The sequence below is a fragment of the Euprymna scolopes genome, chromosome 11 (assembly GCF_053919585.1).
Source record: "Euprymna scolopes isolate OS-2025 chromosome 11, ASM5391958v1, whole genome shotgun sequence".
In the NCBI taxonomy this organism is placed as follows: domain Eukaryota; kingdom Metazoa; phylum Mollusca; class Cephalopoda; order Sepiida; family Sepiolidae; genus Euprymna; species Euprymna scolopes.
The window spans coordinates 30,026,926-30,043,078 of record NC_136492.1 but is presented as its reverse complement, the minus strand read 5'-3'; the positions used below and the strand labels follow the sequence as shown (position 1 = coordinate 30,043,078).

General features: G+C 35.4%; 1 protein-coding gene across 1 annotated transcript in view; it reads right to left on the bottom strand.

Annotated features, from left to right (window-relative positions):
- LOC145287820 (protein phosphatase 1L-like) overlaps positions 1-15,758 on the bottom strand; it is a 138,355-nt gene extending 122,597 nt beyond the window's left edge. The window contains exon 1 of the mRNA XM_080135682.1: positions 14,898-15,758. Within this exon, the coding sequence (XP_079991808.1) occupies positions 14,898-15,275 (378 nt within the window). The 5' untranslated portion in view covers positions 15,276-15,758. The remainder of the gene's footprint in view (positions 1-14,897) is intronic.
- Between the last annotated feature and the right edge of the window lie 395 nt (positions 15,759-16,153).

Sequence of the window (16,153 nt, the reverse complement as noted above, 5' to 3'; positions counted from 1 at the left end):
AAACTAGAAAAAAAGGAACACTTCCCTTTTTTTTTTTCTTTTTTTTTATTAATTATGTACTGGATCATTTTCTGTAAATTTAAGTGTATGTTCTTTTAATAAAATGTACAAAAACTATCCTGTTTATTTATAAGTGAACTATTTCATAATGGTGTGACCATGGAAAAGCAACAAAATTCAAAATGTAATTATCGAAGTTACAGTGATGCAAGAAACAGACACAATTTTATAAACAGAATGATTATTCACAGCTTTTGACTCGATTCACTGTACACTTAAAAAGATGCAGATTTATTGCAGTGTTTTTTAAAGTTATAACAAACAAGTGCCTTTTTGTAAATTCAGGTTAATTTTAGAAGTTATCATTGGCTTCAAGGCTGAATGAAATACAATATAACCTTTTATAATGACCCCCCCCCCATTAGTTTATATGAAATCTAAGTGCAATTTAAGTAGTTGTTTGTAGTATTGTTAGGTCATGGCTAATCTTGTAAACCACAAGTCTGAACTTTGATTAAAAAAAAAAACGATTAATATTTGTTTCTACAAGAAAACTAACTGTTTGCGTGTGTGTGCGTATCTTGCGACGATGTGACTTAGACATTTTGTAAATTTCAATAGGAGAAAAAAGAGAAAGGAGAGAGAGAAGGAAGAGGGAAAGGAAGAGGGATAAAAGGAGAGAGAGATGGGAAAAGAAAGAGAGCAAGAAAAAGAGAGAGATAAAGGAGAGAGATAAAAGGAGAGAGAGAGATAAAAGGAGAGAGAGAGCGAGAGATAAAAGGAGAGAGAGAGCGAGAGATAAAAGGAGACAGAGAGCGAGAGATAACAGGAGAGGGAGAGATAAAAGGACAGAGAGAGATAAAAGGACAGAGAGAGATAAAAGGACAGAGAGAGATAAAAGGACAGAGAGAGAGAGAGAGAAAAGGACAGAGAGAGAGAAAGATAAAAGGACAGAGAGAGAGAAAGATAAAAGGACAGACAGAGAGAGAGAGAGAGATAAAAGGACAGAGAGAGAGAGAGAGATAAAAGGACAGAGAGAGAGAGATAAAAGGACAGAGAGATAAAAGGACAGAGAGATAAAAGGACAGAGAGAGAGAGAGATAAAAGGACAGAGAGAGAGAGAGAGAGATAAAAGGACAGAGAGAGAGAGAGAGATAAAAGGACAGAGAGAGAGAGAGAGATAAAAGGACAGAGAGAGACAGAGAGAGAGAGAGAGAGATAAAAGGACAGAGAGAGAGAGATAAAAGGACAGAGAGAGAGAGAGATAAAAGGACAGAGAGAGAGAGAGAGATAAAAGGACAGAGAGAGAGATAAAAGGACAGAGAGAGAGAGAGAGAGAGAGATAAAAGGACAGAGAGAGAGAGAGATAAAAGGACAGAGAGAGAGATAAAAGGACAGAGAGAGAGAGAGAGAGAGATAAAAGGACAGAGAGAGAGAGAGATAAAAGGACAGAGAGAGAGATAAAAGGACAGAGAGAGAGAGATAAAAGGACAGAGAGAGAGAGATAAAAGGACAGAGAGAGAGAGAGATAAAAGGACAGAGAGAGAGAGATAAAAGGACAGAGAGAGAGAGAGAGATAAAAGGACAGAGAGAGAGAGAGATAAAAGGACAGAGAGAGAGAGAGATAAAAGGACAGAGAGAGAGAGATAAAAGGACAGAGAGAGAGAGAGAGATAAAAGGACAGAGAGAGAGAGAGAGAGAGATAAAAGGACAGAGAGAGAGATAAAAGGACAGAGAGAGAGAGAGATAAAAGGACAGAGAGAGAGAGAGATAAAAGGACAGAGAGAGAGAGAGATAAAAGGACAGAGAGAGATAAAAGGACAGAGAGAGAGATAAAAGGACAGAGAGAGAGATAAAAGGACAGAGAGATAAAATGACAGAGAGAGAGAGAGAGAGAGAGAGAGAGAGATAAAAAGACAGAGAGAGAGAGATAAAAGGACAGAGAGAGAGAGAGATAAAAGGACAGAGAGAGAGATAAAAGAACAGAGAGAGAGAGAGATAAAAGGACAGAGAGAGAGAGAGATAAAAGGACAGAGAGAGAGATAAAAGGACAGAGAGATAAAATGACAGAGAGAGAGAGAGAGATAAAATGACAGAGAGAGAGAGAGAGAGATAAAAGGACAGAGAGAGAGAGAGATAAAATGACAGAGAGAGAGAGATAAAAGGACAGAGAGAGAGAGAGATAAAAGAACAGAGAGAGAGATAAAAGGACAGAGAGAGAGAGATAAAAGGACAGAGAGAGAGAGAGAGATAAAAGGACAGAGAGAGAGAAAGAAAAGGACAGAGAGAGAGAAAGAAAAGGACAGAGAGAGAGAGAGAGAGAAAGAAAAGGACAGAGAGAGAGAGAAAGAAAAGGACAGAGAGAGAGAGAAAGAAAAGGACAGAGAGAGAGAGAAAGAAAAGGACAGAGAGAGAGAGAAAGAAAAGGACAGAGAGAGAGAGAAAGAAAAGGACAGAGAGAGAGAGAAAGAAAAGGACAGAGAGAGAGAGAAAGAAAAGGACAGAGAGAGAGAGAAAGAAAAGGACAGAGAGAGAGAGAAAGAAAAGGACAGAGAGAGAGAGAGAAAGAAAAGGACAGAGAGAGAGAGAGAAAGAAAAGGACAGAGAGAGAGAGAGAAAGAAAAGGACAGAGAGAGAGAGAAAGAAAAGGACAGAGAGAGAGAGAAAGAAAAGGACAGAGAGAGAGAAAGAAAAGGACAGAGAGAGAGAAAGAAAAGGACAGAGAGAGAGAAAGAAAAGGACAGAGAGAGAGAGAAAGAAAAGGACAGAGAGAGAAAGAAAAGGACAGAGAGAGAGAAAGAAAAGGACAGAGAGAGAGAAAGAAAAGGACAGAGAGAGAGAAAGAAAAGGACAGAGAGAGAGAAAGAAAAGGACAGAGAGAGAGAAAGAAAAGGACAGAGAGAGAGAAAGAAAAGGACAGAGAGAGAGAAAGAAAAGGACAGAGAGAGAGAGAAAGAAAAGGACAGAGAGAGAGAGAGAAAGAAAAGGACAGAGAGAGGGAGAGAAAGAAAAGGACAGAGAGACGGAGAGAAAGAAAAGGACAGAGAGAGAGAGAGAAAGAAAAGGACAGAGAGAGAAAAGGACACAGAGAGAGAGAGAGAAGGAGTGGAGGAGAAAAGGAGAGAGAGAGAGAGAAGGAGAGAGAGAAGATTTTTTTAACAATTTGGGATATTTTAAGTAGGAAGGCCTCTATAGAGTAAATGTTATATTATTGGCAACTGCAATCATTCTCACTAACAACAGGGTATACATACAATAGCAAACTACCCCTCCACCAACACACTTTTGATAGCCTTGTGCTTAATTTATTAAAGTGTATTTCTATATTTTTGCAAATAGATAACTCAAAGTATAGTATCTGTCCTGAACTGTATCAGTGAATCAAAGATCCATTTAGACCGAGTAATGTTTGTTAAATTTTTGTGTCAATCTAGATTGTCCCTTTCTTGGGGAGCTGAATTTTTCTCATTAAAAGCCGACTTGTGTTTAACTTTGTCCTCGTGGAGAGGCAAGTAAATGGGGATATAATTTAAATAAATTAAGGTATAAAATAAATTTGATTAAAAACGAAATCAAATAAAATTCAGATTTTAATTAGTTTTTAAAAGTCAGGTAATTATGGCGGTTTCGTGCTCCCAAAAAATTGGAAAGATGAATTTTCTCATTCATGTAGTGGCAGGCAGAGGAATGGGGCAGTGCTCTTGGATATCCAATAGATATTTGGGTTTCTTTTTGTGCTTTTTGATGAAATCAATCCAGACAAGGCATGAAGCCACTTGATGCAAAGAGCTAACAAGAATGAAAAAAAGAATTATTACAAAGACAGGGAAATATCTATTGGCCTTGGTCTTGAAAAGATGAAGATTACAGGTAAGAGAAAAACAGTTAGCAGAAAGACTTTCACAAGCAGTAACTTTTGGAAACAAAATACTGGTATTAAAACAACATAATCATGTTGACATATAGGTTCTAGTTAGATCAAACGTAAGCAACGTTGAGCCTGGCCAGTATCAGATGGGTGACCATTTGTGAATATTAGGAACGGTTTGTAGTTAGATAAGCAGGTATGAACACCCTTTCCCTGCAGAGTTCCAGGTCACCTCTGAGCAAGTTAGCATTTGTTAGTCTCTCTTTGATAACCTGGAGGGTTAACAAAAGATAAATGAATTTCTTCAGCCATGATAAAACCAATACATTTAGAAAAGGGGGGGGGTTCTCTGTTGCAAAGCCAAAACCAGGTTAGCCCTGTACTGCAATCTTCTATAGATGGTGTCACAAACAAAACACCTGCTCCCAATTTATCATGAGCCAGCACGGAAGTAGTAAGGCTCAGGAAACTGCCATTAGAAATGCTCATGTCAGTATGCCATCTTATTGAACTGGAGATATTGAAAAAAAAAAAAATCAAAACAGCAAACTGATGGAGACTACTAGACCAAGTCAAATGAATTGAAACAGAAAAGAGGGAACAGATCAGATAATTCTGAAGAACACATGTCATATTAATATTTATAGAAAGGACTGAGACTAACAATGTCACGTCTATGAGAAAGAGGTTGCAGAGAAGAACAAGTGAAGCATGCATGGTCCCCCGTGAGCGCACACTGAATGAGGCATAAAAAAAAATGACTAAGTTCAGCATTTGCGCCCTTCCTCATTTAGCGCCAAAAGTCCTCAGGGGATTTCAAATCCTGGTGAAAATGAACAAACGGTGCAGTTTTAGACCTTAACATATGTAAATTTGAGTTCTGTACCATGAAACAGAAATGACTAAATCCATCATTTGCCCTCACCCCACATTTAGCCCCAAAAGTCCACAAGGTCTTAACATATTTGAATTTGAGTTCAGCATCATGCAAAACTGCTAATAAATAGACATACACAGAAAATTTTGGACAAATATGGTAAAATAGTCCCAAAAATGGAGTGTTTTTATTAGCCCTAAAAGAGCCCCTGGGGCACACTCAAGAGTTATCGCGAAGTATAGATAAACAAAATTATATAGAAATCAGTTACAATTTTTCAGAAAGTTTTCTAAAAATCCAAGTTATCAAATTTTTTTTTTTTTAATGAACACAAAAGTGTCAATTTTAGCCATTTTAACCCGAAAGGCACCCCTAGAGTTTTCCCGGAAAATCTGTTCTGTTACTTTTTTACTCATATCATGTTTAATGTTTGTGCAAAATTTCCAAAAATTCCAAGGCCTAGTTATTGAGAAAAGTGCAGACAGACGAATGAATGAACGGACAAGGGATACGCAATAAACAACATCAGCATAGATGGTAACCTTCTGAATACTATTCTTAAGATCGTTGATGTAGAGAAGAAACAGTGTTGGCCATAGGATTAATAAGAAAAGAGAATAAAACACAATCCAAAGTTACTGGAAAGCTTCAAACAGAAAAAAAAAACTAATAATGTCAAGAACGTCACCATCAATACGATAACCTTGAAGTTTATGTACAAGAATTTAATGCCACACTGTTAAATATCTTAGAAATATCAAGCACCCTTTCCTCTTCTGAATTATCTCTAAACCAATAGATCCACTCACTTACAACAATTAAAAGATCAAATACCTCGAAAGCCATACTGAAGATCACTATACAGGCCCAGACTTGATAGAAAATAAACTTACAGTTGACCAACCTTTCAAACACTTTTTTAATAAAAGAGAGAAGACTAACAAGACGATACTTAGTTGAGTCAGACTGATCAACCGCATTTTTAAAGCTAAGGACATCAAGGGATTTTTTTTCCAACAAGAAAGGAATTAAAAACAAGTGCAAAATTGATGCAAACATAGCCCCCCCCCCCTCAAAAAAAAAAAAAACTGTCACATTAACGACATAGATTAAATGTTTGGTGTTTCTTCATTGTTCGAAAGTCGAAGAAATGAATTTTCATTAAACCCCAATGCACTTTTTATGTCGATTTCAATTAAAAACAACGTTACATACGTAATTGCCATGCCGCAATTAGTTAAGTATTACTGCATTATTACATGAAATTGCGATAAAGATGAAATAATTTAGAGTTGATAGAAGAAAGTTCAAAAATGTTTGAAAACAACAACAGGAATAGAATCAAAATCGGAAGCCTTAGACTGGTCAAGATCAGAAAGAAGCTTAGCAACCACTTTTGGGGTGATAATGACAGTGATCAGTTTTTAAAGGAAAACCCGGAAGAACAGCACCAGAATCATCAAGAGAAGAATTGTCAGCATATTTATAGAAACCGAACGCAAGATAAGCAAACAAATAAGCCTTATTCTTAGAAGATGAAATAGCCTGAAGAATATTAAAGAGGGGGAATAGCAGATGTGCCATTATTAACAGCAACGTTATTGTAGATTCTTCAATTAGTTTTAAGTTGGGAATATATCGTCAACAATCAGTTTGGCAGAGTCTGGAACAGTTTTAAGAAGGTGATGATCTTGCATCTGTCGGGCTGAGGTATGGCTCAGTGCCATTTCAGGAGATTCATCCTCCCAGTCTTACCTTCTCTGTTTGAGAAAGTATTAGTTTACTAATTGACCGAGACACCCCTACTGGGAAACGTCAACAGGACTAATCAGGCATTTTTGACAGTCAAAGTGTACACATCACTTGTGCGCAGGTTTTTGATATGCCCCCCCTTCCGACTTTTTGTAACATTTTCTCGTGGTGGAGAAGATCAGGTTTTGTTACACGTTCGCACGACAAAGCATTTAGATATTTTGGGGGGAGGGGGTGATTGATAGTTACGCTTTTATTTATGAGAGATGTCAAGTCAAGTCACGAGTTTTCTTGATAATGTGAATGACACTAAAAAGAAAGGGATACGTCACAACTTGTTTTCCAACAGTAATTTGTTAAATGAATTTTTTTACTTGAAAAGAATGGCGTTTGGCTTAACACTTGAAATTTTAATCCTATCGTCAAGTTTAGATTAAAATAGAAAACATTTAATTCTTATTTCAGCCACATCACTTATTTGGAATATTTCGACATTACTTATAAACTACTTATTTTTACGAGTCTTCTTGTTAAAAAAAAACGACCCTGGTGTCTAACTCTGTCCGGTGGAGAGGCATTGTAAATAGGTACAATAAAAAAACGGCTATTGCTTATTGTCTCCATCATTGGCACGCCATAGGAAATAGATGGTGTCAGTCAATTTGGTGACCCCGCCCAATTACGTTCCACGATTTCTTGTTCGTTTCATTTCAATATTATCTTTAAATATAATAAATGAGAATATTCGTAAACTGACTTTTTGGCGCTTTTACACTATTAGGACGAAATTTCGGAAATCGTAATACTGAAGTTCACATAAAAAAAATGGTATCTACGTATTCCTCGTATTTTCAAGATGATTCCATCCAAAAATTACGAAAATTGATAAGGTAGAAAATTATTTATTAAAGAAAAAAAAAAACAAAAAAAAAACAATTTGATGAAGCCGATCGTAAAAAAAAACAGGAGAATTTGAAAAGGAGGTAATTTCCCGTTTTGATCTAAACAAAATGGCGGAAATTTTTCACCTACTAACACGATTAAAGATGTTTTGTTTAATAATTTAGGTAATTTCGACTGCATAATTTGGAAGCTACCAAATATGTCCCGTGTATTTTCCTCATATTTTGGTTTAGATAAACTGCAAGAGAGCAAAACACATAACTTGGTTTGTTCCTTTTTTATTTCTCTATCTCGTCGGAATACTATTTCCATTATTCTCATCATATATATATATATATATATATATATATATATATATATATATATATATATATATATATATATATATATAACTTCAGTATTTTCCCGGCAAAAATATAACCACTTTTAATTGCACGTGTCCAAATATAAAATAATTCTTTATCTTTCGGAAAATAAACTGCAGTCACTTTTGGACAAGTTTTATAAATCCTTCATCAATTTCTTTGAGAATTGAAACAAACAATAACTATCCCCGTAGTCGTCTATCGCCTAACAGTGATCATTTTACTTCATTTTGCGATGTCAGCGGGTCACGCGACGTTACTGGAACGGCATTCTATTTATGTAGGCCACGTTCGAGTAGGTGAGTATTTTTTTTTTTTTTTTTACATGGGTGTCACCACTTATCAAGGCCCAGAGGCCACTCGAGGATAAGGGTTAATAGGTATACATTAGTCATTGTGATTTTAGCATAGTAAACAGTGGGAATTTTGTAACTTGGATTACTTAGGGGGACGATTCAATTAGAACTTGTTCACATTGGACTTTTTCTTTTTTTTTTTTTTTCATAGGTATCAACACATTATCAAGGCCAAGAAGCCACTCAAGGATAAGGGTTAAAGAGTGTACAGTAGAAATTGGACAATATAATAATCATTAGTAATGAAAATTTGTTAAATTTGATAACTTATATGGAACGGCTCATCAAGAACTTATTTACGTTAGACTTGAAGACAACCATATTGTAGTCAGCCGGAAAGCAGGAAAACGGAAGACAATTCCACAGGCGTGCAGTTCAAAGAAAGAAGCTTTGTTCATGGAATCTACGTTTAGGTTTAGGCACAGATAAAGAGTGGGGGGAATTATTGATAGTGTTTACAGCTAGACGAGTGTTTCTTGTGAAAGTTTTGCGAGGGGGGACCATAAATTGAAGCTCAGTCGAGTATGCGTGATCGCCGAAATTTCCCGCATTCATCTTGTCGTTATTCCCCGTAAGGGTGTATTGGACGGCTCCGTAATCCATCAATCCTTCTCCACAAAGGGAATATGGTTTTTATGAGCCAGAAAAGTACCATACACTCCTCCACTCCAACATAAGCCAGAAGACATCTTATTTAGGTACTACTAAAGGCTTAGTGAACCTATCAGGCACCTTACTTATAAAGAAGAAAAGGAAAAGAAACGGGAAAAAGAAAGGAAAAGAAAAAGAAAGAAAAAAGGAAAAGAAAAAAGGTAAAGAAAAAAGGAAAAGAAAAAAGAAAGGAAAAGAAAAAAGAAAGGAAAAGAAAAAAGGAAAAGAAAAAAGGAAAAGAAAAAAGGAAAAGAAAAAAGGAAAAGAAAAAAGGAAAAGAAAAAAGGAAAAGAAAAAAGAAAGGAAAAGGAAATAGAAAGGAAATAGAAAAGAAAAGAAAAAAGAAAAAGAAAAAAGAAAAAGGGAAAAAGAAAAGGGAAAAAGAAGGGAAAAGGGAAAAAGAAAAGGGAAAAAGAAAAGGGAAAAAGAAGGGAAAGGGAAAAAGAAGGGAAAGGGAAAAAGAAAAGGGAAAAAGAAAGGGAAAGGGAAAAATAATTGCTCTTGACATATCAAAGGCCTTCGATAAGGTTTGACATAAAGGCCTACTTCACAAGATTTCCAGCTACGGTATTACTGGAAATGTTTTCTCAATCATTAAGTCATTTCTCTCTGATAGGCTCATAAGAGTAGTGGTTGATGGTCAGAAATCAGAGGCCCACAGTATTAATGCTGGAGTGCCCCAGGGGTCCATACTGGGCCCAACTCTCTTCCTGATCTACATCAATGATCTTCCAAAACACATACTAAAATCTTTTATTGATATCTATGCTGATGACACGATGGCAACACATCAAAGGCCGTAAATGATGATGTTCTCTCTGATTCTCTCTCCTCTGATCTTGAGCGCGTGGTACAGTGGGGGAAGAGGTGGCTGGTTACCTTTAATGCATCTAAGACCAAGCTCCTATCTCTACATCATCAACGCTCTGATCCCCATCTGGCATCAATTGAAATGGATGGCTCTCGTCTAGGGGAGGCCCCATGTTTTGATAAGCTTCTAGGTTTGACCTTTACTCCTGATCTTAAATGGAACACATACATCAAGTCTGTTGCCAAGGTCGCTGGGAAAATGGTGGGATCCTTCTACCACTCCAGAAGATATCTCACTAATGATGCAATTCTCTATCTATATAAAAGCCAAGGACGTCCAAGGATGGAGTACTGCTGCCACATCTGGGCAGGAGCTGCTAAAAACAGCCTATCCTGCCTTGACAGAGTACAAAATAGACTTTGTGGCTTGGTGGGGGATTCCCTTTTCTCTTCCCTGCAACCTTTTTCCCACAGAAGAGACGTAGCGAGCCTATCTTTGTTCTATCGTTATTTCCATGGCAAGTGCTGCTCGTCTGAGCTCCATTCTCTGCCCCCCCCTCGCCAATCTGTTTAAAAAAACACCCGACTAGCTGAAACCACTGTCAATAATTTTCCCCACTCCTTATCTGTGCCTAAATCAAAACGTAGATTCCATGAACAAAGCTTCTTTCTTAGAACTGCACGCCTGTGGAACTCTGTTCCGCTTGCCTGTTTCCCTCTCGACTTCAACCTGGATGTCTTCAAGTCCAACACAAACAAATTCCTGATGAACCTCCCCCTTAAGTAATGACACTTAATCAATTCTCCAATACCATTACTACACTATCCCATTGATTACTGTACACACAATAACCCTTATCCCCGAGTGGCCCTTGGGCCTTGATAAGTGGTGAACTCCATCTAAAAAAACAGGGGAAGGGGAAAGTGGAAAAGGGAAAAAGAAAAGGAAAAAAGAAAGGGAAAAAGAAAGGGGCAATGGAAAAAGGAGAAAAAGGGAAAAAGAAAGGGAAAAGAAAAAGCGAAAAGAAAAAAGGGAAAAAAGAAAGAGGAAAGAAAATGGGGGGAAAAGAAAACAAGGGAAAAAAGAAAGAGGAAAGAAAATGAGGGGAAAAGAAAACAAGGGAAAAAAGAAAGAGGAAAGAAAATGGGGGGTAAAGAAAACAGGGGAAAAAAGAAAGAAAAAGAAAAACGAACCAAAATCGTAGCCTCTGTTTAAAATTTGAAAAAAAAAAAAAAAATCACCAGTTTTTCAATGAAAAAAGTATGTTTTTACTTCGATTATATTCTTCGAGTTAAGAGCACTTGCCTCTTAAAATCGCTGCCAAGTTTTATCGACCAGGTTTGATTGATTTTCAAAACGATGAGGGCAAATTAATTCATCGTATTAACTTGTCTGATTTTTGCGGACTTCTTTTTAATAAATATTCAGCTGGATTTTTATTATTTATTTCTTACAAAACAAAACATAACCTCGCTTAACCATAAGTTCGGCGCACGCATAGCAATAATATTTTTTTAATAAACACTTCGTTTAATAATAAATTAATAATAAACATTAATAAAAACAAAACAAAAAATTAAACAAATTTGCAATAAAAAGAAATCCGTAAAAATCAGATTACATAACATATTAATACGTTAGATTATTTTTATTTATTTTATTTTACTTTTACAAAGGAGTCGCCACTTATCAAGGTCCAGAAGCTACTCGAGGATAAGGGTTAATAATTATTTCTGGCACTGTCTGAAAAAAATTGGTAAAACTAGTCGATAAAATTTGGCAGTTGAGAAGCTAATCGTTTTAATATATTCCAAATATTTAAAGTAGAAACTCATCACACAAAAATTCATAAACAACCGACCGATGTGCGATGTACCGTTGGGACGACGTGAACTTTGTTCACAATAATCATTTCTTACTTTGAAAATAGCATTATGTTTACTGTTTTTTTTTTTTTTTTTTGGAAAGAATTCCAACAAAGTGCTCGATTACAAAGAAAAAAAACCCTTTTCGATATAAGAGCTTAATATTTATTTATTTAAAATTGTACAGAAGGCCAGAAAAACATTGGTACCGTCGGTTTCAAGCTTAACATAAGGGGGGGGCAGTTAATGGTAAATCGTAAATTTACGATTTACCATTAACTGCCTTCTGTACAATTTTAAATATATTAGCAAAGCAACTGATATCGCTTTCTAAAAATATATTTCGATGTATTTTGTTAAAAAGTGTCACGTGTTTTTGCGCACTTTCGTAAACAAACTCCATGCTTACTCTCAGACGATTGGTTTGCTTCGGCTTCGACTTATCTTTTTGTAGTAAAATCATTTTCATTTTTCGGCAGCAATTTCTCATACTTTTTCGGGATAGTTATGCAGAATACGGACCGTGCCGAAATAATAAATAACATTATTTAGAAATTTATTCTTAACACGAACAGGTCGTGTTGTAACTATCAACTTTCACCTAATAATTTAATAACCAAAGTAAATACTGTCAATATTGAATTTAATTTGAAAATTCTATACAAAAATAACACGGACCCTATTCTGCAAAAGTAGCACTCAGTTTTAACTATATGCTTTCCAAAAAAAGGTGTTAATCCTATTTTAGTCAAGTATTTTTTTTTTTTTTTTTTTTTTGCAGTGAAATGGATTATTAAAATATTTTTAAACTTAGGTATATTTCATCGAATAAATACAAAACATTAAAATACAGTAAAATAATTGCTAGTTTCAACGTACACATAAAAACGCTGAAATGAAAAGTTGTCAGGAAAACACAGTCGTCAACTTTATAAACAAATCAAAGAGGGTAACTAATCCTTTTAAACTGAGGCAATTTTAATTTTTAAAAATCTCAATCTAGAATATCTCTTTTTTGGAGGTTGGGGCGGGGGGAACTGGATGGAATTTCCTCAGATTAAAATCCGGCCTTTTGTCTAACTTTGTCCTCGTAAGGGGAGGGGATCAATAAAGGGGCTGACCCTATGTTTGTTTATGATTCAAAGTTGCTTAGAAATAACACGATTTAATTATATTTAATTTCCTACTGAACGTAGATTTAACAAGGATTTCGCCATTCTCATGTAAAGAAGGAGTTTTAACGTTATTATTATTTAGAAAAACATTCTTAACATGAGGAGGGCTTTTATTAACTCGTTTGTTACTACATAACATTTAATTCTGTTTATACTTTTTCCGTTTTTATTCACCATAATAATTTCCATCGAGATTATTTTAAGGGTAGATTTCCAAAAAATAAACTTACAAATTGATTTTTTTTCTTTTAATAAAGTAACACTTTTGGAACAAAGTGTTAAATCACGGTGAATGGTGTTGTAGAACATTTTAAGATAAATTTTAGTGCGATCTTAAAATGCAGTTATTGCTGAATTCTTCGAATGCCAGGAATTTGTGGAATTCAGAAACGGCGAGGAAGGAATTAAGGTGGCATTTTAGGGAATTAGACGCATTATTTACTAAAACTAAATGAATCAATGAATGAAGAAAAAATACACATTTGTAACACTCAATTGCCCCCCCCCCCATTTTAATTTTATTTTTAGGCGATTACCTTTAATCACCCTGGAAACTTAGTAAAAAAACAAAAAAAAAAAAACAAAAAAAAAAAACAAGGTACTCCTTGGGCGTTGAGTTCCATGGCGACCAGCATAAAAAAACACGCGTCGCTCCCTTCCTGACGCAAGCGCACGTAACATTTTTTTTTTTATTTACTGACGTTGTCGTAGTAACTAAACGATTATTTGTCAAATTATTTATTTTTAAAAAAAGCTTTACTCTTTATGAATATTAAAAGAAAAAAAAGTTACTAAACATTTATTAATATCTCACTTTTACAGACATTTGTTTTTTAATTTCTTTTTAAATGACGACTTTTATCAACTTTTTTTAATAGCATTTGCGGATGGGTATGCTGACATTTGTTCTTTAATTTCTTTTTAAATGACGACTTTATCGACTTTTTTTTAAATAGCATTTGCGGATGGGTAAAAAACGAAAAAAAAAATCATTTACTGACAATTTCTCGGTATCTTGACTTTGATAACATTTATTTGTTAAAAATATTTGTAAAAGTGAGAAATTATCAGTAAATGGTTTAATTATTTTTTTTCGTTTTTTACCCATCCGCAAATGCTATTAAAAGAAAAAAGTCGATAAAAGTCGTCATTTAAAAAGAAATTTAAAAACAAATGTCTGTAAAAAAGAGACATTATTAATAAATGTTTAGTAATTTTTCTTTTAATATTCATAAAGAGAAACTTTTTTCAAAATAAATAAATAATGTGACAGATAATCGTTTAGTTACTACGACAACGTCAGTAAATAAAAAAAAGTGTTACGTGCGCTTGCGTCAGGAAGGGAGCGACGCGTGTTTTTTTTATGCTGGTCGCCATGGAACTCAACGCCCAATGAGTACCAACAACTATTTTAATATTTAGAGGATCAGTTTCGTATATATATCTAACATAAAATGATTTCTCATTTCCGAACTTCCACTATAGCTTGTTATAGCAGTTAAGTAAATATTTTTATAACCAACCCCAAGTTCGAGTGGCAAGATCGTAAAATAAAACTACAAACGCTCAAGATTTATCTTCCATAGCCCCACCCCCTCTAAAAATATAGTTAACTGCTCTTTTCAACGGAGGGTGTTAATCTATGAATTTACCAAAATAATAATAGTAATAAATTAAATAAACACTCGGAAAAAATTCGTATTATTTGGATTCTTCGAACTACTGTTCTTAACTTGAGTGTTATTTTCACAACGTTTCGGTCGATGTAACCTCCGGCCTTCTTCAGGTGTATCCGATCAAACTCGAGAATCTGCACGGAATTTCGATCGTGGATTAAGTAAAGAGGGGTTCGTTCGTTCGAAAGAAGAAAGGCTGCCGAATTCGACAGGATACGTCTGAAAAAAGTAGGAGGTTACATCGACCGAAACGTTGTCAAAATAAGACTAAAAGTGAGAACAGCAGCCGGAAGAATCCAAACGATCAATCAATCTAAAAAAAAAAAAAAAAATCAGAAATTTGAAAAAATGTTTTTATTTTTTCTAGGTTTCCAGAGTGGAATCGCCTAAAAATAAAAGGGGGGGAGGGGGTAATTAAGAGTTTTACAATTTTTTTTTTTTTTTTTTTCTTCATTTATTGACACATTTATCAGAATTTTAACCGAACGAACCCGACGTTTACTGAATTAAACCTAAACCTTCGGTTAGGGTTAAAAAAAAAAAAAAGAAAAGAAAAAAACTGTTCGGTTCAAATTATGTAGAAGTACAAGCATCTTACCTCTCCGCCGTGTCCATCGAAGATACCGTAGATGGAGGTTTGTGTATCGTCAAGATTGTTTACAAAATTGTAGCGATCCTCCATATGAGGGCGGCGGCCCTGGATTGCGTAAATGGCGACATTTCCCTTGAGGAGTTCCCAGGAAGCCTTGCTTTTCTTTTCCGTGACTTCCTTCTCACCCTCCTCGGGAATCTGGTCGTACCTGCCCGACCACCTCAGTTGCAGTTTGATACGAGCTTTCTCCAAGTATTTACGAAGGGGTTCCACATGAAAGCGACCTGAATTGTATAACACAAACAGGAGCACACATAGCACCAAGATCTCCGGACTAAAAGCGTACCTCCGAACAAAACGGCTCACAGCGGCGATCAGCGTCATTCTAACACACAGATGTTTATTTATATATATACATCAGGGTATGTTAGTTGGTAGTACTTTTTATGACTATGTAATGTTATATTCTTCTTTATTATTATTCTCTCTTTCTCTCTAGAGAGAGACAGAAAAAAAGAGAAGGAGAGGATGAGGGAAAGAAAACAAGCACTAACCACCGATAGAATTTCGTTTTTTAGCACCACCTAACCAAATTATTTGGTGGCACCGTAAATGGTAGTTCCAGGCAGTTCCTCCCAGAACTGAACAAGAAGAGACGATTGCAGGGGGAAAAAAACACGTCTGGAGCCTCTCCAGAACATAGGGCGAACTCTCGTTTTACAAACAGACCGAACGATAACATGTGAGAGGCGAAAACAGCACCACGACAAGACGAGCGCACGTAAACGTCGACCCTAGTCGGCCATATCGAATGGTGGCCGCTGGGATATCAAACTGCTATTCTAGCAGAAGATACGGAATGACCATTCGCGTTCGTTTATTCTGTTATTCCGGAGCGTGGTGTTTTATTCATAATTATATAGAGACGGAATAATGGAATACACCAGTGATATCGTTATATTCTGTTGTTTTGCTCGTTCCGTTGACTCTCACACACGCAAATCCGTTTTTTTGCGAGCGGAGTTTTTATTTTTGTTGCTTTGCTTTGAATTTTCTTTTTTAATATTCTCACCGTGTGGCATTAAAAATGTTATTTGCATTTTTCATTTCAGGAAATGTGTACTATCGTATTAATCATAGACAGTATAAAAATATCCTGAATTAAAATAAATAAAAAATAAATAAATTTTATTGTTGTTGTTGCTGTTGTTATAAATAATAATAATAATAATGATAATAATAATAATAATAATAATAATAAT